At 40.8% G+C, this 27,906-nt stretch overlaps 1 protein-coding gene across 3 annotated transcripts in view; it reads left to right on the top strand.

Moving 5' to 3' along the window:
* Positions 1-27,906, top strand: part of TTC13 (tetratricopeptide repeat domain 13) — a 155,660-nt gene that overhangs the window by 93,198 nt on the left and 34,556 nt on the right. For 2 of the 3 annotated variants that reach the window (XM_089654609.1, XM_089654611.1), the window contains 4 exons: positions 10,249-10,333; positions 10,999-11,108; positions 17,209-17,344; positions 23,661-23,740. In XM_089654609.1, coding sequence (XP_089510735.1) covers positions 10,249-10,333; positions 10,999-11,108; positions 17,209-17,344; positions 23,661-23,740 — 411 coding nt within the window. The remainder of the gene's footprint in view (positions 1-10,248; positions 10,334-10,998; positions 11,109-17,208; positions 17,345-23,660; positions 23,741-27,906) is intronic. The other variant, XM_089654610.1, reaches the window with a different exon arrangement.

Here is a 27,906-nt window from a genome sequence, read left to right as displayed (position 1 = left end):
GCGTGACGAACTCCTCTCCTCTCACAGTCCGCCCTGAAGACCAGAACTGCGCGGGAACACGGCGAGAGGAACGCGCGGAGTACAGGTAAGTGAATTGACACAATATGGGGATGAATTACTATAGGGGGGATGAATTACTATAGGGGGGATGAATTACTATAGGGGGGATGAATTACTATAGGGGGGATGAATTACTATATGGGGGATGTATTTTCAGTTTTAAAAATGTGGCTCTCAAAATAAATTTTAATCGTGGTTTTGGCGAGATTTGGCTCAGTTGAAAAGGTTGCCCACCACTGACCTAAGGCTATGATTGTGATTATGACGATACACTGTGGCCCTGATTAACCCTTTGCTTACTGGGCCCTTAAACCCCCTTCATGACCAGAGCGCTTTTTGCAATATATGCAGTGTCGGATTTGTTTTAAATGCTGCAATGGTTTTGCGGCTCCCAGTCTTTTTTTCCCTCTCGGAAACGGGTCCAAGTGGCTCTTTATGTCTTAAAGGTTGCAGACCCCTGGCCTAGGCCATCTTTATGTAGAGCAACAATTTTTTTTTTCAGATCCTCAGAGTTCTTTGCCATGAGGTGCCATGTTGAACTTCCAATGACCAGTATGAGAGAGTGCGAGCGATAACCCCAAATTTAACACACCTGCTCCCCATTCACACCTGAGAACTTGTAACACTAACGAGTCACATGACACCGGGGGAGGGAAAATGGCTTACTGGGTCCAATTTGGACATTTTCACTTAGGGGTGTACTCACTTTTGTTGCCAGCGGTTTAGACATTAATGGCTGTGTGTTGAGTTATTTTGAGGGGACAGAACATTTACACTGTTATACAAGCTGTACACTCGCTACTTTACATTGTAGAAAAGTGTCATTTTTTTTTTTCAGTGTTGTCACATGAAAAGATATAATATATTTACAAAAATGTGAGGGGTGTACTCACTTCTGTGAGATACTGTATATAGAAAGATTTACAGGCTGTCTGCCTGACATGGCAGCACTTGTTTGTCTGAGACTGATGCTTGTGTCAACAAGTTATCTAAAACCAAAGTAGGTAATGATCAACAGGGAAGTAACTATTGTATTTTGTAAGAATGAGTGCTGAATTATAAAGGTGAATGTTCAGATTCTTAAATAATCCAATCATAACCTAAACTGGCCCTCAATATTAGACAGTTGGACACGCCTGCCTGATCAAAGTACTGGAGGAGAATGTTTGTTTTTATCTTTCTGGAAGACCTTTCTGTAAATACAAATGATCGGATTACCTTTTGTGTATGTTTGCTATGAAAGAGGGAGAGAGCAGGGAGATATGTGGCAGTTGGCCTCGACTTAGGGAAAAAAATAGTGATTTACTGTGTAACATAGCTAAATGTTATTTTCTCCAGTTAGCCTAGGATATCTAGAATCTTTAATACTAAATTACGTCCCCACTTTGGGTTTGGATCACATGGGTTCTGGCTGCCAATTATAACTGCAGAGTCTATTGTTTTCAATCACCTCTGAGATGAGAGGGTCTAAAGGCTTCTCCCATGAAAGTACAAACTGGGAGAAAAAACAAGGTTTTCATTATATGAATACGAAGTAATGAGTTGTTTATATAAAGATGACATATATTCCTCAATGGCCATACAGCATTCAAGTCTACTTTTTGTGTGCTTCAAATGTCTTTTAAAAACCCAAATATTACCATGTAAAAGTGAATAAATCCCTGCACTACATATAGCCTGAAGGCTGTCTGCAGAAAACTACAGGAAGGGATGGAGACAAGACCAGTCACCCTGCATAAGGAGAAAACGCAGCAGTGACTGGTCTTAATACAAGCAGCTTTGCACACTGGATTACTGCGCAGATCTGGAAAAAATACACAAAGCACCTCAAAAGTCAAGTAAAAATACACATGTCTCTTGTAATTAGGCATTATTTGCTTATCCTGAAGTTCCGTTTTTAACACTTATAACTTAAAAAAAAAAAAATAATAATGTAAGTTGTAAGTAAGAATTTGGGTCATAACTCAGAGTATGTGCTTATTAGAAATACACTGTTTACTTTTTAAATATGCAAAGGTAATATTTTTTAATGTAATAAGCCACTTTGTATCTATGTATAGCTGAACATCTGTCTAAAATGATTTTCTTCTTCTAGAGGAAATGTGTTCTTTCAGGCCTTGTAACTGAGCCTCTCTTCATTGTCATAGCTCTTTTGTCTCTTTTGATTTACAGACCCTCAGTGGTCTAATGTACATTCATTCTAGTGGTAGTCCTGGCTCATAAACCTGTTCTCTTGGAAATTGTTATCCTTGGAAAAGTCCCTGAATTTCAAAAATACTATTAATCCCTTTTTATTTATTGAAGATCCAATTCTTTCCATCTGTTTTGTTGCAGTGTTATGCAGCCTTTAAAGATTATACTTCTCGAAACCCAACAATATGCTTTCAAATAAGGCATACTTATCCTGTGTAATGTGTATGTCCAGCTGAAACTGTGTGGTTTGTGTGTGTGCTCTGTTTTTGTTTTTTTTTTTTTACAGAAGAGGAAGTGAGGAAAACTCAAATCTAAACACAAAAAATTCTGACGTGGGTTCTAATCATTCCCTAATCTATCCAAAACTAAAAAGGAAAAACAAAGAAAGTTTTAGCTAAATGCGTTAACCGATATAATTTAGAAAACATGGAAGCTGCAGGTGTTGACTTTTTGCTTCTGAAAGTACTAAAGTGATATTAAAGTTTTTCTTTTCCATTTTTAAATAATAAACATGTTATGTGTACCTGCTCTGTGCAATGGTTTTGTACAGAGCAGCTCTGTGCAATGGCTTTGCACATAGCAGCTCAGATCGTCTTTTTCCCGGGTCCCCCACCAGTTCTTCTCCCCTTTTGACCAGTACCCCCAATAACAATCCACTTCCTATGGGAGCAATGGTGTGTGCTCGTTCGCAAGCCCCGCTCTGTGTCCAGAAGTCTAACTAGTTAGATTTTGGACATCCTCTATAACAAAAATGTAATTTGAGGTGAGATACACCCAAAAGGAAACCACATTTAAGGCGATGCAGACTCTTCCACTTACCTCATTAGAACCCTGCAGCTAATAATGATAATTATAAAGTCACTCCCATTCTCGTTCACTTTGCACATGGACATAGACAAACCGCTATTTCTTTACAATACCGAAAGGTAGGAATCTGCAACAAAGCTTGTTAAAATCCTTGTACAAAGAGCTAGTCAGAAGGGAATATTTTTTTTTTTTCAACAGAAATGGAGTTACTCCTTTAAGCTGAGAATTCATTTGGACTTTAAAATGTACCAGGATGTCCCAATTTTCCCCAGACGTTACTTTATATTGCTAGGGTTCTTCTGTACTACTTCACAGTTTTCTCTTACCCCTGCTAGTGAGTTACAGTGGATTTATGGTTTTTTCATTGTGTTACTAAAAATCACTTGCAGTAAGTTGGAAAAACTAGCTGAGATGACAGATCTGTTTCAATCGTTTTATTAAGTTTGAAATAACAATAGAACAGTACAGGAGTACCAAAGTATGCATCAAAATTAAAATGTCTAAGCAAGATTTATACATAGGTGACCATCAGAAAATTACATAAAACATGAGAGACATATCTCTCTAAGGCAGGGGTCTCTAAACTTTCTAAACTAAGGGCCAGTTTATTATCCTTCAGACATTAGAGGTGCCGGACTGGGGCCAGAGAATAGAAAATGTTCTGGTGTCAGTAACAATACTTCATCGTTGGTGTCTGTGAAATGAATAGTACACAATCATTGGTATCAGTAGCAGCAATAGTGCCCCAGCGTTGGTGTCAGTAGCAGGTATAGTGCCCCAGCGTTGGTGTCAGTAGCAGGTATAGTGCCCCAGCGTTGGTGTCCAGTAGCAGGTATAGTGCCCCAGCGTTGGTGTCCAGTAGCAGGTATAGTGCCCCAGCGTTGGTGTCATTGGCAGGAATAGTGCCCCAGCGTTGGTGTCATTGGCAGGAATAGTGCCCCAGCGTTGGTGTCAGCGGGAGGAATAGTGCCCCATAATAGTGGCCTCCTAAAGAGATCTGCACTGTTGGGTTGCTATAGAATGAATGCAGCGAGGGTATACGTTTGGGACAGAAATTCCATCGTTCCAGCATCTGAAAGTGGTAGGACCACGAAAGGGAATCGAATACCTTTCGTATATCCAGGGACAGAAGCATCCCATGTCTAATGCCCTCCCCATTCCAAGAAGAGTGCAAAATTGAGATGAGGTTTACGTACTTGATCCGCCTCCTGTCTGTGGGGCAGGAAACCAACCTGATCAGAATGTATGTAGTTGTCTTAAAAAGGTCGACCACCGATTGGCATAGATTTTGGTGAACAATTTCAAGTCCTTTTTGATCAAAGACATGGGCCTATAACTAGCTATAGCACCTGGGTCTTTGTGAGGCTTCAGGATAAGTGTACGAATGCCCTGTTGGAATCAAGGTCTACAGGTCCCCCCTCTGTAATGGCATTAAAGTAGTTTGTCAGAGGCGTTTCCAATAGTGGTGCAAATGTTTTGTAGTATAGTGCACTTAAGCCATCAGGGCCAGGAGCTTTACCCACCATGGCCTGTTTGATGGCTGACGGGACCTCGGTATCTGTAATAGGCTGTTCCATAATTTCCCTGGCCGTGAAGCCGTCAATGTTCTTTGGCCTAGACATGTTTGCGATCGTGTATAAATCCCGAAAGAAAGCTGAGCATTCTTGCAACACTAATGTTTGGCTTTAGACCATCGTAGACTTTTTCCGACCCTGGTTGTGAGACATACAATTTTTAGTTGAAGCTGGGCTGCTTCTATCTGGCTGCGTTTATCACAGGATGCACAGGTGTCCTGCACAGGCAGCCTGTTCAAATCAATGACAGGCGGCCAACTGTTCAGATCACCAGTGCATACCAGAGTGCATATCTGTGCAGGTCCAGTGCATGGATGCCACTCTTGGATGTGCCTGGATCTCTGTTCAAATCAATGACAGGTGGTGGACCTGCACAGACTGTCTCCACAGATCCACATGGAACACCTCTTGTGCAGGTGAAAACAGCCTTCCCAATGGTATATGGATAGGTACAGTTATGTGAATGAGGTTATTTTTTTACAAAAATTTGTCTTGTCCTAGATGGTCATTTTGCCTTTTGGGTTAGTGTGTCAATAGAATTGGCAATTGAGTAAGAAATGTTTATGTCCTTAAAGTGATATTAAAGGCTCTTATTTTTTCCCTAAAATATACACCCCTCCTGGAATAACCCCCCCCCCCTCCCCCCGCCGGCGACACCGTCGACTCCTCCTTTTCTGTATGCGCCCTCAATCGGCAAGTCCTGGTCACAAATCATTGGCTGGGACCTGCCGACAAACTCCCGCTGTATGCAGTCACGGGGGAGTCGGCAAGCAGGGGTGCACATGTGCACCATGTACTCTGAACAGGCCAGAGACATACGGGTACATCGTCGTGGCCCATCGGCAAGTGGCTAATGCAGGTAATGCATTAACCGCTTAAGGACAGCCCTATAGCAGATATACTGCTACAGGGCGGCACCTGCGCACAATATCACGTATGTATACGTGACTTTGCATTTCAGGGTAGGGGGCGCGTGCCCTACCTACGCCCGCCATTTGTGGTCGTCAATCACTGGGTCTTCCTCCCTGTCAGCTTGAGCATGCTGCTCGGGATAGCTGTGCACTGTACAGCCACCCCGATCAGTGTGCTTACAGTGAAGAACGCACGCAGTTAACCCTTGGATCGCCCCTCACAATAACCCCTTCCTTGCAGTGTCATTAGTACAGTGTCAGTGCTTTTTTTTTTTTAGCTGACTGGAGATGTCAGTGACACCAAGTTAGTCCCCCCTCCCCCCAGTGTCAGAATGTCCACCGCAGTCCTGCTAAAAGTCACTGATCGCCGCCATTACTAGTAGGAATAAAAAATCCCATTATCTATACCACCATTTGTAAACGCCCTAATTTTCACGTAAACCAATTAATTTACACGTATTGGGATTTTTTTTTAGCAGACATGTCGCAGAATACATTTTGGCCTACATTTATGACTAAATTTTGAATTTTTTTTACATGTTTAATAGCAAAAAGTCCAAAATATTGTTTTTGTATTTTTTTTTTTTCTTCAAAATTGTCGGTCTTTTTTTTGCTTATAGCGCAAAAAATGAAAACCGCACAGGCATTCAAATATTCAATTCAATATTCAATTTGTGGGAAAAAAGGACATAAATTTAATTTGGGTGCAGCGTTGCATGACCGCGCAATTGTCAGTTAAAGTAACGCAGCACCGTCATGCAAAAAATGGCCTGGTCATGAAGGGGGGTAAATCCTCAGGAGGGCAAGTAGTTAAGGTAAAAAAAACCTTTTGACTTTAGAACCACTTTAATCACTTCTTTACTGCTTTATAGCCGAATGACAGCTACAGCACAGTCGCCCAGTTCTGGGAGGGCATCATATGACGTCCTCCCAGAACGTGCCCCCAGCGGCGCGCACCCGGCGCTGTTTGTGATTGCGGTGTCCTTTTTGGACACAGCTGATCACATGAGACATGGTAAAATGCCAATCACTGTGGCCTTTTACCACGTGATCAGCTGTGTCCAATCACAGCTGATTACAATGTAAATACATTTGCCGGTTATCCGCAGTACTTTCCTCACGCTGTCACAGCGTGAAGAAAGTTCTGTCGATAACCATTAAGTGTCAAAGGAGACATCTACACTGATAATCAGTGCAGCCCCTAAATTGCCCAGCAGTGCTGCCCATTAGTGCTTAACAGTGCTGCCAGTCAGTGCCCATCATTGCAGCCTCCGCAATGTACATCAGTGAAGGAGAAAAATTACCTGTTTGAAAAAAAAAATTTTCCCCCAAGATTTTTGGGGGTTTTTTTGTTTTATAGTTTAAAAAAATAAACCCAGTGGTGATTAAATACCACCAAAAGAGAGCTCTGTTTGTATGATAAAAATGTAATTGTAAAATGTAATTTGGGTACAGTGCTGCATGCCTGCGCAATTGTCATTCAAATTGAGGCAGCACTGAAAATTGGCCTGGGAAGGAAGGCGGTAAAAGTGCCCAGTAGGCAATTGGTTAAAGAACGAAATTAATATAGTAATAGACCACTTTCTAGTTAATCAAAACTCTGGGTGATGTTCCTACCAATATATCAAGTTACTTATTAAGTATAACAGACAAGCGCTAATGCTGTAATGTATAGGTTGAATGAAAATTATCTACTGAAACAGAAACCTCCTGTTTGAATAAAACTGGGAAGAATCACCATACTAAGTCATCAAGGTTACAGTAGATGTGGCAAACCTTGCAGCATGGCACAGGTGAGCACAGCAGTAAGACAAAGTGGATGTCGTGTATCATTAACCACTTGCCGTCCGCCTGCTGTTTTTAAACGGCAGGGCGGTGGCACGCCAGGGGCGGGTTGCCGTTCGTAATTGGCACCCGCTATTTCTAGTTGTGCGCGCTCCCTGGGAGCGCACAGCACTGCGGTCCGGTGCCCGCTGTATCCTCCAGACACAGTGAAACACTGATCGTCGGACGGGACCTCTGTACAAGGTTCCGATCATGTGATCACTGATTGGCCAATCAGTGATCACATGCAAAGTAGTAAGAAAGATGTCACTTGTGACATCATTGCTTACTACGTGTGAAATCTGTGAATGATCACAGAGGTCACATGGTACAAGGCTATTCACAACAGCCTTGTACCATGTGACAAGCTCTGACCAATCACAGCTCACATAGTATTTCTCAATAGCTGCAAGAATGCAGACAGAGAAATGATTGCTTTTACATCCTATATGGGTGTAAAAGCAATCACTGTAACAAAAAAAAAATCTTCATCACCCCCCACAAGTAGTACAGTGTCATCAAGGTGACACTGTACTGCTAGGGTGACGGTATGTAAAAAAAAAAAACATAAATAATATAAAAAAAAAAATAAAAATGTAAAAAAAAAATGTTTAAAAATTATAATTTTTGGTTATAACTAATTTGGCGTATTTTTTTTTTTTTTTTACTAAAAAGATAACAGAATAAATTTCGGCCAGGATTTATGATGAAATATTATTTATTTGCAAAATTTTATAAGAAAATCACTTTTTTCAAAATTTTTGGACTTTTTCATTTATATAGCAAAAAAAATAAAAATCCCAGCGGTGAGTAAATACCACCAAAATAAAGCTTTATCTGTCTCAAAAAAAATGGTAAAAAATTCGTATGGGTACAGTCTTGCATTACCACGCAATTGTCATTCAAAGTGTGATAGTGCTGAAAGCTGAAAATTGCCCTGGACAGGAAGGGGGTAAAAGTGTCCGGACAGGAAGTGGTTAAGGAGATGTTTTGAGGCAGATGTTACCAGAGACTAGGTTGAGAACTGGAAGCGGTTATTGGTCTCAGAGAGGCGTTCAGCAAATTAAAGGAATACATCAAGTTTGCTGCCCTTCAAAGAATTGTAACCAAAAAAAACCCATTCATCCTAGGTGTGAATAAATCCAAATGGAGAATGAAAGTATTAGGTTGCCAAAAATTTCATATAATCAGTCCAGAGCACCTGATGCAATTTTTCTTCAGTTTGTTCACCAAAGGGCAAAGGAAAAGTACATGGATGTATATCTGCTTTGCGTGATTAGTTTGCTTCAAATTCATACAGTAAAATGTATTCATTTTACTGCACAAAAATGTACAGATGTAAATTGGTCCTAAATGCTGGGAAAATTCCTCTCATCCAGTAGACTGGACATGCCATTGGAAGGATTGGTGAAACATTTTTAAAAGTTTTCAGCAAGACTGCCTCTGCTTGTAGTGCCACTACTTAGATCAGGGGAGGCCTGTATCACTGAAAACAAATTTAGCAGAGTCATTAATGCCCTGTTGCTGCAGCAGGGTGCCGAGTTGGCAAGTCAACAGGTTTATACTGCAGAGGTTTCCTCTATAGACTGGGAGGTCTGAGTTTAAATTACACACAGGTGGACTATTTACTAATTAGGTGACTTCTGAAGGCAATTGCTTCCACTAGATTTTAGTTAGGGGTATCAGAGTAAAGTGGGCTGAATACAAATGCACACCACACTTTTCAGATTTTATTTGTAAAAAACTTTTACCATTTATCATTTTCCTTCCACTTCACAATTATGTGCCACTTTGCTGTGGTCTATCACATAACTCCAAATAAAATAAATTTACGTTTTTGGTTGTAATATTGTAAAAGGTGGAAAATTTCAAAGGGCTTGTATACTCTTTCAAGGCACTGTAGGTGTGTTATTCACTTTAGATTAGTTTTGCATCGCTAGTATGACTATTTTAAAATGTGCTTGACGCATATCAAATGCACCTGTGAATACATTAAGTGTTTGAAATTTGGTGTCAAGATGATTCCATTAGAAAAAACAAGGAATGGATCCGAGCAATGTTAAATGAAGATGGGAGGCTGTTTAAACCTAACACAAACCTATAGCGATCTGTGACAACAGGAAAAAATGGTATAGCACTTCCTCTTAACTAAAGCTGGGCAAGTTACTGTATAGCAATGCGTGAACTGTGTTTTAATATGTGAAAAAAATGACAATATATATAAACTGTGGGTGCTATAATACAGGAAGGGAGGTGCACTATAGTGCACAGGCATTCAGCTAATGATTTTTAACCAGTTTTTCACATTTTATGGTTTGTTACAATTTTTGTTTAGCCCAGTGTGGGAACTCTTTTTTTTTTCAGATATATTGAATAGGGGGAGGTGCATTGTAGAACTTGCACTTTTTTTTTTTTTAAAGGGCGTTGATGGTTTCCCACATGATTTGATAATTTTTTTTTTTCTAAGCACGATCAGCAGGGTTTGAAGGTTTAAGGAGACAGTAGTACCCAGCAAATGGGGGAGGTGTATTAAAGCACCCACAGTGTGTATGTGTGTGTGTATATATATATGTATACGTGTGTGTGTGTGTATGTATATATATATATATATATATATATATATATATATATATATATATATATATATATATATATATATATATAATTTATTTATTTATTCCTCAGTTCTTTTCACCAGCTGTCAGTTTGACATAAAATTCTATGCTAGAAAGCAACATCAGGCTGGTGGATGACCGGCATCAGTATCAAAAATTATGCATTGTGGATAGCAGGACCAATTTAGTCCGGTTCTAGAGTTGGGGCAGGGACAGGTGGGTTTTATGCAATGAGAATGATCTGTTTACTGTTTTCTTGAACAGTGCCAACAATCCAAGAGGTATATTGGATGTCAAAGAGGCATTAGAGAAGGTTCAAAAAGTAGAAGATCTTTTACCAATAATGAAGGTAAGATTCATTTTGTATATACAGCTCACATTCAACATATTGCAATGAGTTTTGTGAAACTAGAAAAATTCAACCATAGGTTTACAATTGTAGTAATATTTAGGGAAGTCCAACCATAGGTTTTAAAGTACAGTAATATTGAGGGAAACCTATTATGTTTAGCTGAAAACAGTTGATACTGCCATATGCACGTTTCTTGGCTACCCTTGTAACAAGCATTAAAGTATGCTAGCAAACCTCAAATTTAATTATTTTGCCAATCTTTATCTGTTTGGTGTAGGTCAAAGTGGTTAAATGTATGGCACACAATTCATTTTGCTGCAATAGTGTTGTTGCCGCCTAATGTATACATTTTTGCTAGCTGATTTGGCAACATTTAAGCTGCATCATGGGATAAAAATAAATATTTTAAAGGCTCTTTTACTTGTCATTTGCCATCTTTAGTTTTCTGCCTATTCAGTGTTTTAATTTTGTGTTGAATACATTGGCCTAACACCACTGAATAGATTACCTTTTCAACAAATTTTGTTGCTGCCTAATTTCAGCTTTGCCAAAAATCACCTACAAGGATATACAAGGCAATAATGATTTTCTTAAACACAAATATACATAATTTTAATGTTCATCCCATAAATTGATAATACTTATATCTTACTTTTTGAAAGCAGTTAAACAGCAAAACAAGAGATGGGTTCACAGTGAACACAAAAGTTCCCAGCCTCAAAGATCAAGGGAAAGAATATGATGGATTCACAATAACTATAACAGGAGATAAGTAAGAAACACATTTATGTATCTGAACCTCCTTTTTATTATCTTCTTAGAGGCATTCATATTTTTTTCTTTCCAGTAAGCCATTTAGTATTTTACTTTTCCACAAAAAAGACTGAACGGGTAACGGAGGCCTGTATTTAAAGAGGCAAAGTGCAATTAGCCATAGACACTGATCTGAAAGATTAATTTTTATGACTATGTTAACTTACGATCGGTCGCTGTTGGCTAATGTACATCAGTGTTAAGTTTTTTTATAATGTCCTAACCCTGTACGATGTGAGTACAGTGCTCGTTTTAAATAACAGTATTTGTCTTGTAGAAATGAATGCTATCAACTTTAATTATTTACATGCTATTTCAGTGAATTGTTTGACAAACAATTGTAGGTAGGTGTAGCTGGCTACATAAGTACTCTATATTAGTAATGGTGAGAGAAAAAATTGTGTCAAACCTTATAAAAAAAAAAAAAATTAATAATGGTAACTTCCTAATTTTTATTCGAGTTTTAAGTTAAGGTTGGGTGGGGTAGAAATTTTTGTTTAACCACTTTTACCCCCTTCCTGCCCAGGCCAATTTTCAGCTTTCAGCGCTGTTGCACTTTGCATGTCAATTGCGCGTTTTCATGGTGCACCACTGCACCAAACAAAATTTTATCTTTTTAGTTTTTTTGAGACTTTTAGAGCTTTCTTTTGGTGGTATTTAATCACCTCCTGGGTTTTTTATTTTTTGCTTAACTAAAAGACTGAAAATGTTGAAGAAAGTTTTTTTCCTAGTTTGTTATAACATTTTATAAATGAGTAATTTTTCTCCTTCACTGATGTGCGTAATGAAGCTGCAGTGATAGGCACTGACAGGCGTCACCGATGGGCATTGACCGGCATCACCAATGGGAACTGATAGGTGGCACTACTGGGCACTGATAGGCTGCACTGAAAGCATCTCTGATGGACACTGTGGCATTGATGTGCACTGGAAGGCACTGATATGTGGCAATGATGAGCACTGACAAGTGGCACTGATGGGGCTACTCTGATCACCAATGTAGATGTCCCCTCTAAGGAATGCCGCTTACCGCCTCTCCTCTCCTCACGCGCTGTCAGCATGGAGAGAGGACTGGCGATAACCGACGTTTCCTGATTACATGTGATCAGCTGTGATTGGACACACTGACAGCCTGTGTCATCGGCTCTTTACTTTGATCGGTGATCCGCTTTGTCCCAGGGACAATGCGTATCACCGATTGCTGGGCGCACATGCTCATTTAAAGTTGGAGGAAGTCCTATGATGTCCTCCCAGAAAGAGAGCTACCGCCCGCCCGTCATTTTCTTATATGGTGGGAGTTGGTTAAAGTAGAAGCAAAGCCAAAGCTCTTTTTGGCTGTACATCTCCTGTGGATTTTCAGCTGACAGCAAACTGACATCGTTCCAACTGGTTCAGGCTGTGGAAAGATCCTGACTTTAAAGTCAGGATCAACCCCAGAGTCTAGAGCGACACCTGACTCAGCCTCTCGGCGATCTACTGAGAGCCTGAGCCAGCTGCTGCCTCCTCTCCACAGCCTATCGCTCCAGTGAGTGTGGGAGGGGCAGAGCAGACATCGGTGAGTGACAGTCACCACTCTCACAGCGGAAGTGTGAACTCAGCGGTCATGGGATCGCTGAGTTCTCACACCTGCGGGGGACAGATGCAGCTGGTGGTGCTGCATCCATCTGGATATGTATAATTTTGTGGGTGGGGACCCAACAAACTTCTTCTTTTAAACTCATTGCATTCAATGTAGGTGTCAGGATCACCTAATCTTTTATGTTGGGGTTTTTTTTGTTTTTTGTTTTTTTTTGGGCTTTACTGGAAAAGGATACTGAACACATACCTTTTTATGACATGTAAAATATCATTACCTCTACTTGTTTTTTTGTGTTAGTACAGCCAGAGTGACTTACCAGGTACATTGCTCTGCCTGTAGCTGCCGACCGTCCGCAATACAAGTGGTTAATAAATTAAATGTGGTTTAAGGGTACCAACACATTTTCCATGTATGTGTGTGTACACTGTATATACGTATATTAAACAGTGCTTTTTGTTCTTCCTGAAAAGTGACCTGGTCAGGAAGGGGGCTGAAGTAGTTAAATAAGATTTAAAAGGAACACGTGAGAACTGAACAGGTTAACTGTGTCAAATTGTACTCTCTCCTAAATATGGTTATGTTTATGCCACAGGATGGGAGGAGTAAGGTAGATGTACAGCAATCTAGTTTCAAGGGGCAGCTTCTGAATCTTTATGAACACATCTGCTGTAATGATGTAGACAATTGCTAAATAGGAGCAGCTAAAATATGCATGCAGAGCAGTTTATTTTGGAAAATTTAAAAGAAACAGAGGTCACCACTTTATATTAAACTTTTAGATATATTAACCAAATTATGGATAGAATTATCTGTAATTCAGTTTATAAAACACTTGGGTACTGAGGGCTCAATCTCGATTACTTACGTGTCTCTGGGTTCCTTCACACAGGTGCTCAGCCCCATGCAGAAGCCAGAACTGTTTGTTTATGTTTTCCCAGAGCTAAGTATGCATGTAGGCAGCCCATAAAAAAAGTGAATAGGTATGCATAGGCTGTGCGGACTGATTGGCACAACCTTGTTTTGACAGGTAGGCAGGGATAGGTTCACGGACCTGGCCGATAGAGCCTGTGGGTCCAGGTCTGTGCATCCTTCCATGCATACTTTTCAAACTCCCTAAAAGGGAATATATAGTGGTCTTTTTGCATGTATTTTCTATTATGCTGTTGAATATGAAATGTTTTATGTGAATAGTTTACATTTTAAGCTGGCAGATAGAGCTGCAGGCTTATTTTCACATCTTACCTAGCATGTTTACAGAGCTTAAAGTGTTACTAAACCCACAACAATAAAATCAGTCTGTATATATAGTAAAGCATGTTTGTTATACTCACTGTGAAACCTAAGGGGTTAATCCTCTGCATTGTGTAAAAAGGCTATTTGAGCCTGTCTTCTCTGATCCTCCCCTTCTTCCAGTGTCCCCCTCTTATCACCTGATGAGACATATTGTGTGGAGCCACTCTGCACATGCTTAGTTTGCTATGTATTGCTAGAGAGGGTGTTTTTTTTTTTTGTTTTTTTTTCCCCCTTGGGAGAGTGCATGTGATCAGCACAGGACCAATCAGCACTGTCAGGACAGAGGTCAGGGATTCTGCATCCTCCTAGATCAGACGGAAAACTCCTCCTATAAGCTTTAACCAGTGCTCACCTGGACTCTGATAGAATTCACAAGACTGCTATATATTGCTGATGAGAAAAGGTGTTTAGCAGTTTATATTTGCTGCTATAATTGTGTTTCTTTGTTTTGTGGGAGACCGGATATAGTGACTACAGGGTTTTGGGTTTAGTAACACTTTAACCACACTTGCTGAAGTGTATGTTCTCAGCTCAGAGTAAATCAGAAGAGTGAATTATCTCCCCCTCTAACTCTAAAGCCATTCCTGCTTAGAACAGAAAAGGCATATGGAGTTTTATTCAGCAACAGTAGTCTTCAGGCAAACAGGTTCTGCTGTACTTTTTCATTAGAAAACCTGTATAAAAACCGTAATCTGTTCTGTTTGAGAATGATTTCATTATTCCACAGTACCTTCAGCTACAGAGGTCAGTGAGAGCTTGTTATAAAAGCTCCTTTACTACTTGTTGAGAATATGTAAATACATGAATGTTAAAGTGATATTGAAGACTGAGGGTTTTTTAATAAAAAAAGTCATACTTGCCTGCTCTGTGCAATAGTTTTGCACAGAGCAGCCCCGATCTTCATCTTCAGCACTCCTGGCCACACACCCCCAACCCCCCCCCCCCCCCTGCTGAGAACCCCCATAGCAAGCCACTTTGCTATAACACACACAGCGCTGCTCAGTCCCACCTCTATCTCCTCACTGGTTGTGATTGACAGCAGTGGGAGTCAATCACTCCCACTACTGTTGCTCAGCCAGTGAGGAGCGAGAGACCCGGGAGAGCCACTGTTCCCATGCACAGCGCTGCATAGAGATCGAGCTCAGGTAAGTATTGGGGGGACTGTGGGGAGGGAGCAGCTCACAGAAGAGTTTTTGTATCTTCATGCATAGAATGCAGAAAGATGAAAAACCTTCAGCCTCCACTACCACTTTTAATAGCACAACCATAGGTAACACCTAATATAAAAATTCTGCTGACAGAGTTCAATGGTTCAAGCTTAAATTTGCATGCTTAAAGTAGAACCAAAGGCAAAATTTAATTTATTTTGGGTGGAGTAGGGAGGATTATAACCCCTGTAAGTGATTCTTTGCCATCTGTACCCTATTGGGGAGATTTCCCTTTACTTCTTTTCCCATAGCCACAACAGGAAGTGGGAGAAAATCTTTCCCAATGTGAGAAAAATCTGTGTACCAGGATTGTTGTCCTCATTTTCCCCTCTATCTCTGTTCTAGTTACTACTCAAAATTTTAGGATTTTCTTACGTTTCCAGTGTTAATGGTCACCAATAGAGAGGTTGAATCGGGGACACAGACACCAGTAAAAACCTGACAGGTGTTCTAATCTCTCTCCACTTTATCTAAAACCTATAAAAAAAAAAAAAAAAAAAAAAAAAAAGATTTTTTTGACTGCAGTTCTACTTTAAGTAAATGTGTGAATCTGTGAATTCGCTCAGTGTCCCTCAAGGCAGGGAGCCTGTAAAAAAAAAAAAAAAAAAAAAAAGAAAAAGAAAATCGTACCAGTATAAAATAAAAAGGAAATAATATGTGTAAAGCATCCATTTAAAAATATATTAACAATGTAATGGCAAGTGTGTAAAGCTTTGCAGATGCGAAGTCACAGATGCACAGTCCTGCACCTATGGTGCAGGTAAACTGCAGCACAGCAGTACGAAGGCAGCCTTATAGGGGCTCAGAACAGTAAGGGGTCATTTATATTTGCAGTTTGGAGGTGGCAAAAGCCCATAATGAATATATGTTTTTACCACCCCTGCCCCAACCCTTTAGCTGCAGTAGTCAGGGGTGTACACATGCCGCAGCAGAAGTTGTACACCTTGTCATGGTTAGTGTGTGTAGCACCTGCGAGGCATGACCCATTCAAGTGGATGAGGCCCCTCTGCAAGTGCCTTGCAACCTTGTGCAGTACAGCAAGCAATGGGTTAAAGCAGGCAGCGTTGTGCTGCTTTCTCACCACCTGCTTTAACCCATTGGACCCTGCAGAAGCATGCAGTTGTGGGGCGCTTGCAGAGTCCCCATTTACTTGAAAGGGTCGCTATTGGCAGATGGTAGCACCCACCAAAATCAACAGGGTTTTATTCCTGCTGTGGCATGTATACATATTTGGCTGCTGCCACAGCAGTTAAAGGGAGCAGCGAATGAGGGCAGTAAAACCACGACTCAACCACAGGGTTTTACCACCTGCGTTCACAGATGTGAACAAGTCCTAAGAGTGCCGTTGTTGAATGGAACTAAGGGCTCTGGCACTGTTGTTTTTCTTAAAAAGTTATCCAAGTGTGTTTGACAGGTGGTGAGGAGGCAATACGTTGCCACCTTACCACCTCTTTAACCCAAGATTGCCATAATACCATGTTTCAATTGTGTGCATTGCATGACAATTAGAGGTTTAAACCAGGTGTGAGGAGATGAAACTGAGCAACATTGTTCCCGGTGTTCTTTGACTTCTCCCATGTTGTTCAGGTAGATCTTCACCTCTATAAGGTTGCTTACTCCTGCTGAAGTGTATATGTGGTGGGTTTCTCCCAGGAACTATTGTTTCATTAATGAATCCAAAACTGGATCTTGAATCTGTGTGTCAGTATGACTGTGGTTTGGACATTCAAGTGTAAGCTTTGGGAGCAGGGACTAATGTGAGTATTTTTTTTTTTTTCAGAATATTTGGCACTATATAAATTTTAAAATTTAAGCCATTAAAATATTATTAAAACTAATCTTCTGACATCTTCCCTAAGGCATTTTTGATAATGTATGTTTATAATCCGTTTAATTTTGAATTGTAAAATTAATGTTAATTTATTTAAAACCGATTCAAATATCACTTTTCAACATTTTGATTGTTCTGTCTCTTTCAGAATTGGTAATATATTGTTCTCAGTGGAGACTCAAACAACAGAGGAAAGGACACAATTGTACCATGCAGAGATGGAATCTCTTTATAAGGAACTCACTGCTAAGGGAAAAGTATTGGTGCTTTCCACAGAGCTGGGAGTAAGTTTTTAAATCAGTTTGCATGTTCCTTGGGCCTTTGCAGGAAAAATGTAATGCACACAGTAATATATAGGCTAGCGTTTCTCAAACTGAGTAGGGTACTAGTCAGAATGTTTGCAGAGTACAGAATAAAATATGTACTGTCTAGCATAAAGATCTGTGTGTTTTTTGGACTGTTTTAAATATTTTTAACGTGAACATTTAAAATAGGCCATTGTAGGCTTCTTCCTGGGGCATGTCTTATTTACTCACACCAAGCTATATCATATAATGTATAGTTCATAGTAGTTGGTTGGCTTCAGCTGGACTTTTTATGTAATGTTGAAGATGTGTTGCAGCCTATTCGAGTTGCTTTTTCATGTCAGGATCAGGAACATACCTCAGGATTTGTAGCCAATCAAGTTGCATTACTCCAGTCACCATGGAATGTAACAAGACAGATGTCGATTGTCCAAAAGCAAGATAGAAATTGTTAAACTTTGGAGAAACACCCTGTTCTAATTACACAATCCTATCTTTCTGTGCTAGAAAGTCTGCGACCTTCATTAGGCCTTTCGTTTAAGGTGGCTGAAGTTGTGGATTGTTAAACTGCTGGAGTAGAGATATTAAAATGGCATATTTGGTGACAGATGGTGTTGAAGACCCTCATCCATGTTTATGGATGTTCCATTCTTTGTAGATGGCTTTGTTCACACCTCTTGCAAACCAGTTGTCTTCTCTGTCCAAAATGTGCAACTCAGTGTTCTCAAAGAATGTTTTCCTACCTGTGTTTGGTTAGATTTTTTGCTGAGAGGTTGTTTCTCCCCATTGTGAAGGTGTTTTGTACTCCTTGGTAAACCACAGTCCATTATACAAAGGTAATTTACTTGTGGTTGGATGTTGGGTCTTTTGGATGTACAATGGGGAAATGTTAGAACCTCTGTTAAATATTCATTACTATATGTCTTCCTGTCTTAGCGACAACCTATCCCTGCATTTATTGTCCTGCTGTTATGGGGACATGAGTTAAGGTGAAATTTCTAAAAGAAGTACTTATTCTTCCCAAGTATATTCACGACAAAAACAATTTTTTAGTGGTGTACTGTAAACTTACAGCTTCATTTTCAAGAATTGTGTCAGAATCCAGAGTGATTTGGAAGATCTAAAACTGCTTGGCATTATGATTGTCAAACTTGAGTATAATTACCTTTTAGTTTAGTTGATCTGGTGTTTTCAATACAATTGCAACAAAACTGGGTAGCTCACAGGATAAATGACTGTCTTTTTTGAATCAAGTGATTTCCAAACTGTGGTCAGTGGGCCGAATGTGGCCCTTTGCTTGCTTTTATTTGACCCTTGGGGCACTATTCTTCCCACTGATATGCAATACTCTCCCACTGACACCATTGGTGAGGCACGTTCCTCCCACGGACACCAACAGTTGGGCGCCCTATTCCTCCCATGGACACCAACAATTGGGCTCCCTATTCCTCCCACGGACGCCAACAGTTGGGCGGCCCTAGTCCTCCCACGGACGCCAACAGTTGGGCGGCCCTAGTCCTCCCACGGACGCCAACAGTTGGGCGGCCCTAGTCCTCCCACGGACGCCAACAGTTGGGCGGCCCTAGTCCTCCCACGGACGCCAACAGTTGGGCGGCCCTAGTCCTCCCACGGACGCCAACAGTTGGGCGGCCCTAGTCCTCCCACGGACGCCAACAGTTGGGCGGCCCTAGTCCTCCCCCCGGACGCCAACAGTTGGGCGGCCCTAGTCCTCCCCCCGGACGCCAACAGTTGGGCGGCCCTAGTCCTCCCCCCGGACGCCAACAGTTGGGCGGCCCTAGTCCTCCCCCCGGACGCCAACAGTTGGGCGGCCCTAGTCCTCCCCCCGGACGCCAACAGTTGGGCGGCCCTAGTCCTCCCCCCGGACGCCAACAGTTGGGCGGCCCTAGTCCTCCCCCCGGACGCCAACAGTTGGGCGGCCCTAGTCCTCCCCCCGGACGCCAACAGTTGGGCGGCCCTAGTCCTCCCCCCGGACGCCAACAGTTGGGCGGCCCTAGTCCTCCCCCCGGACGCCAACAGTTGGGCGGCCCTAGTCCTCCCCCCGGACGCCAACAGTTGGGCGGCCCTAGTCCTCCCCCCGGACGCCAACAGTTGGGCGGCCCTAGTCCTCCCCCCGGACGCCAACAGTTGGGCGGCCCTAGTCCTCCCCCCGGACGCCAACAGTTGGGCGGCCCTAGTCCTCCCCCCGGACGCCAACAGTTGGGCGGCCCTAGTCCTCCCCCCGGACGCCAACAGTTGGGCGGCCCTAGTCCTCCCCCCGGACGCCAACAGTTGGGCGGCCCTAGTCCTCCCCCCGGACGCCAACAGTTGGGCGGCCCTAGTCCTCCCCCCGGACGCCAACAGTTGGGCGGCCCTAGTCCTCCCCCCGGACGCCAACAGTTGGGCGGCCCTAGTCCTCCCCCTACTGGGCACAGGCAATATGTAATTTGTTAATCCCACTGACCACCAAACCTGAAACTTGTATTTCCATTGACCCTGGGGCATTTTCTACTCCCACTGGCCACAGTCCAGCTCAGCTAAAGTCTGAAGGAATGTAAACTGGCCCTTTATTTTAGACGGTTTTAGACCCTTGTTATAGTCAACACAGTAATAACCCGTTTTTCATTTTTCTTTGTATTAACAATTTTTATTGATTTTCATTTATATATATATATATATATATATATATATATATATATATATATATATATATATATATATATATATATATATACACACACGAGAGAGCACATCGATGGTGAGGTCTGCTTGGTTACAAACGTAATAATGTCATATAGCTACAGTGGGGAGGCCATCAGATTTCTACATTTGTAGAAAGGTGGGAGGAGGAGAAACTGCCTCGAGCACAGTAGTCGAGCAGCCAACACATAGGAATGCTTCTTCTGGCCGCAGTCAGAATATGTGTGGTGAGTTTCCTGGCCATTTTGGGAAGACCTGGCAATGTTTTTCATTTATTTAACAATACTTTTTATTTGTCAAAATTACAGGTTATATTGCTCCGGTGCTTTAGCTTCATCAGTAATGTCTCTATATCCCAGCCTTAATGTGTGCCTTTATATTTTCAATACAAAAATTCATCGCACATTCCTTCTAGTCAGCACAAAAAAACTAAACTTTTAGTTAAACGCCTGTAAAAAAACAAAAAACAAAACTTTTTGTTCCATGCATTCGGTATTACATATAGTGTCGCATAATTGCATCAAGGCACCTTAATAAAGTGTGGCTCCTGTTTAGTTGACTTTACAATTTACAAGCTGACCCCAAAGTACTGTTTAATTCGGCAACTATCTAGCAAATGAGGTTTAATGTTGATAAATGTAAGGTTATGCACTTGGGGGCTAAGAATATGCAGGCATCATACATACTGTGGGGGGGTACAGTTGGGGGAATCAATGGTGAAGAATCTGGGAGTTCTGGTAGATCACAAGCTTAATAATGGAATGCATTGCCAAGCTGCGGTTTCTAAAGTGAGCAAAAATGTCTCTTGTATTAAAAAAGGTATAGACTCCAGAGAGAGAGATATATAATTTTACCCCAGTACAAATTATTCGTATACCTCATCTGGAATATGCAGTTCAGTTTTGGGCACCAATTCACAAAAAGAACATTGGGGAACTGGAAAAAGTACAGAGAAGGGCAAGCAAACTGATAAGAGGCATGGAGGAGCTCAGCTATGAGGAAAGATATTAAAAAAAGGTTTCTTCAGTGAGAGCTGTGAAAATGTGGAATAGACTCCCTCACGAGTTGGTTCTGGCCAGCTCAGTAGATTGCTTTAAAAAAGGCCTGGATTCTTTCTTAGATACATAGACTGTAACTGGATATCAACATTTATAGATAGTTGATCCAGGGAATATCCAACTGCCTCTCGGGGGATCAGGAAGGAATTTTTTTTTCCCCTGCAGGAGCAAATTGGATCATGCTTTGCAGGGGTTTTTGTATGTTTTTTTGTTTTTTTTGGTTTTTTTTTTTGCTTTCTTCTGCATCAACTGTGGATATAGGTTTATAACTTTTTTTTTTTTTATGGTTAAGCTGGATGGACTTTTTCCAACCAGACTATGTAACATTATTTGAAAATGTATATAAAAACCCTGCGTTTTTTAACCTGAGCTGTTTAAAACGTTTAGTTAGATTTTGTGCTGACTAGCTGGAAAGTGCTGGGGAATTTTTATAATTTTGTATATTGTCCTGCCCTTTCCCTTTTTATTGATCAGAGTGACTGCCATTTTTGTTTAATGCATATTTTGGTCTTGCAATCTTAACGTAATAGTATTCCCATGTATGTGCAAGGGCAACCTTTTTAAGATTTTGATTCTGTGAAGGATTGATAAGGGTTCCTCTACAAGAAGTCATGATAATTAACATGACCAATTCAGGTGGATTGATCTCCCTCCCAACAGTACCTACACAGTTCCAGTGCTGATGTCACTCAGCAGAGCCAACAGTACAAAACAAAAGGATGACACTAAACAATATTCTTATTCTGCAAATAAAATCCATACACATTCACTACTTAATGGCCCTGTAATCTATTTTTCATAAAATTGTCTTACTGTGTTCCTCTGCCTCCTTGTAACATCCTTAATATGCACCAGATCCTCTTCTTTTCTCTCTCACTTCCATTTGTTTGTAATGAACAGGGCATGTTCGTTGCAGTCATGAGTTCTGCTCTATGCACACTACAAATCCCACAGTTCCTAGTTCAACTTGGAAGAGTGGCTTTGTTCCTACATAGTGTGACCATGGAAAACAAATGTAGGCACTCTCTAACAGGAAATTGGATCTCAACATTAAAATAAGGCATGTGGAGGCGGTTGAGAGCAATAGAAGGAATTTTTCTGAGTTACAAATATATACTTAAAGTAGAGTTTTTAGTGTCACTTTAAGTAATAACGAACACCTATGATCTAATTAGCTATAAGGGTATTCTTCCCACAAATGCCCAATGTAAGAGGCATTCTTCCTCCCACTGAACAACAATGTAAGGTGGCCCTTTTTCCCACTGATCGCCAATTTATGGGGCATTCTTCCCAATGAACATTATAAAGGGCATTTTGGCTCCCACTGCCCACCAATGTAAGGGGCATTCTTCTCCCCCCAACCACCAATATAAGAGGGTTTTTTCTTCCCACTGACCACCAATGTAAGAGGGCATTCTTCTTCCCACTGACTTATGGGGCACTTGTTCTTCCACTGGCCATCAATGTAAGGTCAGTCATTCTCCGTCTGCCAACCAGTCTATGGAAACATTTCTCTTCCTCCTGACTGTTGTAATGTAAGGGGGTATCGCAGATGTATAGTTACAGCTTCCTTTCTAGTAAGAAAACCATTGAGCTCCATGGTAGTGTCATAACCAAATCTTACTCCATTTCTAGATGTTCCTTTATAAGAATTGAATATATTCTTTTGAGGTCCACACCATGGCCCCTTTTTCCTGTGATCTTGCATTTACACTGAGCTCTGTCTTTTGCTGTTCTCTTCAGTTGCCTAAACATTCCTAGTTTTAACAGTGCTTTCTCAATGTCAAATACAGAACACTTCCTGATTCCTCCTTTATGAAGTCTGGTCATTTCTCCTCTCAGTGAGGGAGAGGTGGGGCCAAGTCCTGCTGCGTAAGTCTATGGAGTGTGGCCCCATAGACACACAGCTTGGTAACGCGCAAACTATGTGCCCCCATAGCGAACAACTTACTATGGGGACACATTAAGAAGAGGAGGAGCCAAGATCGCCAGTGCGGGATCTGAGAAGAGGAGGAACGGGGCTGCTCTGTGCAATACCACTGCACAGAGCAGGTGAGTATAACATTTTTGGTTTTTTTCATTAAAATTTTTTTTGAGTTTACTAACACTCTTAAGTTATTCTTTCAATTGTCCTATATATTTTCTGTTGGCAGTCGACTGCTTTTGCAGACATTACAGCTCTCTGTATTTTCAAGGTGACTGGAAAGTACTGTCATATTTATAGTACACCCTTCACTCCAGCCTCATAGTTATCTGGTTTCATTGTGTATTTTAATGGATGAAACATTCTATATTTCCTAATTGCTCAAAAAAAGCAGCATCCCGCCCTTCTGTTAATGCAAGCTCAGATACAGCTACAATATACTCAGGATTTGCTGATATGTTTGTTTTTTTACGATAAAATATACAGTATATGCGCATGTGGACTGTTTTACTGTGATACACAGTACAGGAATGAGTCATTGTCTTTGAAGCTTTTAACCTTGTCTCTTGTATAGTCATCGCTGATGCCTAGTATGTTTCTCATCTTTGGTTTCTAGGAGGCAGATGTTGTGTGTGAACTCATTCTGTCATTGGTGTATTATTTCTACAATTTAGTACCGCTCTCCAGGGGATCCAGGTCAGTGTCATTGATCTTATTCAAATATTTGGAAAGCACACACTTTTTGTTCTTGCTTTTCTTATTCAGTGAAATGATTCAGCAGTTTAATTAAAATGAATGACTTTGCATATAAGAATTGAAATAAGAAGGGGTAAATTTTGTTACCCACAGCAGGCAATCAAGTGTTTCCTTACATAATATGCTCACAGCTGAAATTTACTTATATAAAGGGAAATAAAGGAAAATTGTAAAAAAGACTAAGACCTGGTTGCATTCCTTAGCTATTTCATTGAAAACAGTATAAAATACAACCTTTTTATGTCTGTAGCACTGAAGGTAGTATTCTATATACAGGTGTACCTCAGGTTAATGTAATTTTCGGTTTACGAATGAAAATCCATTGCAAATCATGCCTCGGTTTACACATTTTTTTTCAAATTTTTCTCGCAATACGAAGTGTATGTTGGTGCCGATTTTTAAATGCAATTGCTGGCTTATTTTCCCTTCACTATAGTTCACAGAATTAGCTGTCACTTTCCCCGGGGTTAATGGATACTTTGTTTCTTTTATCTCAGGAAACAAACTAAAAGGAAATGTTGCTTCTTTTAGCTGGGGGGAAAGTGACAGCTGATTCTCTGAGCTATAGTGAAAGGAAAAAATGGCAGTAATTAAATTTAAAAACCGGCATGGACCTACAGCGACTTTTTTTTTTTACGTTTTTGTCTGACCTGGAATGGATTCATTGGTTTTCAGTTAATTCCTATGGGAAACTGCATTTTCATTTACAAATTTCTCGCAATACGAAACTTCCCAGAGAACGCATTAAATTCGTAAACCGAGGTACACCTGTAATTTAATATTGGCATTTTTGTTGGTCCTATGTGACTAAACTTTTCCTGGTAGTCACAGGTAGATTTTGAACATTGTCATCAATTGTATAAGTTTGTATACATTTTTCTATTCTCTCAGCAGGCTAAGGGTGGTATGGGATCTGTCAATGCATGTTCTGATTGATAGATTACCAGAACACAATTTTTTTTATTTCCACCACAGGTCATCAACACAGTCATAATAGCAGCGCTATTATGTTCTGCCAACAGTGAGCCTTCCCTGTTGGTAGAGCATAATTAGTGTTGCTGGCTATAGCCGGCTGCATTTATCATTCGGGAAACAGGCTGGTTGTACACAAGTCGATCAATAGATCATCTTGTGTACAACCACCCAGCCCATACATGGATTGAAATTCAGCCAGTCCCTAATGAACCGGCCAAATTTCACTCCATGTATGGCCGGCTTTAGTTGTTAACCCATACAAATTGGAGAAATAGTAGATTTCCATGTCAATAGGTATGTGTTGTCAACCCTCTAATTTTATGCTCGTAAATAGCAACCAGACATAGGTAAACATGGACTCTTGTGAGTGTGCAATTATGAATTGTATTCTTTGTAGTTGGTCAAAAAGGGGTTAACCGCTTCCAAATCCAAGACCTAAAGAAATTTCCTCATGTTGAAAAGTCATGAGTTTTAGCTGTTTTTTGCATACCAGATTTGAGTACTTTTCTGCAGTCCTGCCCGGAAAATAAAATAAGTAGCTGAATGAACACATCTGGGTGAAAGATATTGAATTATTTTGTCTAAAGTTATTTACTACACATTCCTAGAAATGTGCTGGCTCCAGGACATTGACATCAGCAAGTGACTTCTGTTAAACATTAGAATGATTAGTGTTCTGGAGGAAATGTATTCAATACTAAATACACTGTTCATATAAGAATAAGTAACTGGTTTAAATGCCAGGTGATTTGGAACTCTTTTCAGCCACGGTTTTGATTCATGCACCCTTGACGACTGCCTAGCCAAGTCAGTAATTCACTTTACTCCAGTCCAGTTAAGCAATGCAGTTTGGTCATCATTGAGCATCTAAATTTTAACAGACAGATGAGAAATTGGCATTTTCAGAGGTCCGCAATGGCACACCCTGTATTTTTCCGATTTACAGGTTTCTTTTAACGTACAGCTGGATAGCAAGAAAAAATTCCACTAAAGTAATTTGTTGATAAAAAATAATGTTGCCATGATTTAAAATTTGTGAATATATGTGCCAGTTTTAAGGGGTAATAAACCCAAAAGCAAACCTTTTTATTATATTGCAAGTTATCAATTCTTGGATGTAGTGGCTGTAGTAGTTTTTCTTTCTTTCTCTTTATCTTTCTCTTAGCAGTTTGAGGGATGAGACAAACCATTTACTACTGACAGGGGTGCTTACAATGATCAGTTTTTATTTATTTATGTAAAACCTTTATGCCAAAAGGAAAAAAATCTGTTGCTGTAATTGCTTCAACTTCATCCAGAGTGTACAGGTGATGTTACTGGTCAGTTAACCAGGTGAAAACAGGGTAAAAAACCTTAAAAAAATAAATCTAATTCCGCCACCATATCTAATGATTGGCGAGTTGAAGTATATAGAATTTTTGAAATGTATGGTTTTGAGTTTATTACCGCTTTAAGCATAGCTAAAGGTAATTGATAGTGCAGAGGTATTAGAATACCTGTCAGGTTTTTTTTTTTTGTTTGTTTTTTTGCTGTGCCCCCTTTTGGGAGCTTTACTCTCTCTCATTTTGTCTTATCACTAAGAGTGTAAGTGAAGATCCAACATTTTGGGCTGTCACCAGCACAGGAATAGAGGGAAAGTCTTCAAACAGGAACACTAGTCCTGGTGTCAACCAGTGATTCCCTCACTTTGGATGGGTTTCCTTTTCACTTCAGTTTTGGATGTGGGACAGGAAGTGAAGGGAAATCTCCCCAATGGGACACAGATGGCAAAAAAAACCTGACTGAGTTTTGCCTTTTGGTTCAATTTATTACTACTTTTGGAGCAGTTTCACATTTTTCAGTAATTTTGTATATGAAATGTTTTCCACAACTTTATCTACTATTGTATACATGGACAGTTATAAGTATTTATATAACTGATGAATCTACCAGAGTACCATTAAGCTGAAGTTTAAGCATTCATATTTTTGCAGAGTTACATTGGTTCAGCTTGGGCCAATGTAAATATGTATGTAATATACCTAAAAGACCCATACGGAAGCTGGAGATCACTGTAGTAAGCACCACTACTACAGTGATTGCTGCTAGCTTCCACGTCCCATGCCAAGCAGCTGCCCTACTGCTTAATGAACACAGGAGGTTTTTCACTTGGCACAGGCACCATTTAAAGATTGCTTTGCATTCATTGCAAAAATAGTGTTTTCTGTATGGCACCTGTGACGAGTGAGCAACCCTGTTCACTAAGGCTACGTTCACACCTAAGCATCACATTTTCAAGTGTTTTGTTCAAGTGTTTCTTCTCTAGTCATCTTCCAGGACTGCACACCTGAGATGACTAGCTCCACCTGACAGGAAACACAATCAACAATTGACAGAATTTAAATTCCCCACCCTTTGCTCCACTACTCTGTTTTTAATTGTGTTTCCCTGTTAGCGAAACATTTGTCGTTTTGTGGACCTAAAACCTGGGGCTGGACCATGAAATGCTTCTCGGGGTGAGGACTGCTGGCCGGCAGATGGAGTCACATGGCACGCCCCTGTAGGGTGTGTGGGGAGGCCGCGGTGGAGTCCGTTACTAGTGTTCCTTCAGTAAAGAGCCCAGGGCACAGGACTGGAAGTGGGAGCGAGGCTGCAGATCAAGCCTTGATCCCAATGGTACTTGGGTGGGACTTCCTGCTTAAAGATGATGGTGCTGGTCGGCATTTTTCTCCGTTGCGCGGTTGGTGAGGAGCCTCCAGGTGTTATCCCTGAGTGTAGGAACCCAGGAGCCCAGCGAAGGTGTCGCAGTTCCCAAGGGCCGTGCTAAGATGGAAGGCGAGGCAGTGGCTGCAGCCAGCGAGAAGACCATGGGGGAGAGGAGTGGGGTTAGAGACCTTACCCACTCCCCTACAGGTGTAAATAGGGGAAGGGAATACATGTTAAGTTGGGCCCGTTTCTATCCTTGATTTTTTTTTTTTTGCTATTATATTTTTATTAATTTTAATCATGTATACAAACATTATTCCAGTTACAAATACAAATCTTAATTTTTTTTTTTTTTTATACCAATTACCCCCCCCCCCCATTGCCCACATTTCCTTTTAACTATTTTATTTTTCTTTCTCCTTTGTTGTTCCTTCTAACTATCTGCA

The sequence above is a fragment of the Staurois parvus genome, unplaced genomic scaffold, assembly GCF_062004578.1.
Source record: "Staurois parvus isolate SC_StPar_1 unplaced genomic scaffold, SC_StPar_1.0 ptg000780l, whole genome shotgun sequence".
Lineage (NCBI taxonomy): Eukaryota > Metazoa > Chordata > Amphibia > Anura > Ranidae > Staurois > Staurois parvus.
Note: the sequence above shows the minus strand (reverse complement) of the source record. Positions and strands in the feature narration are given on the sequence as shown.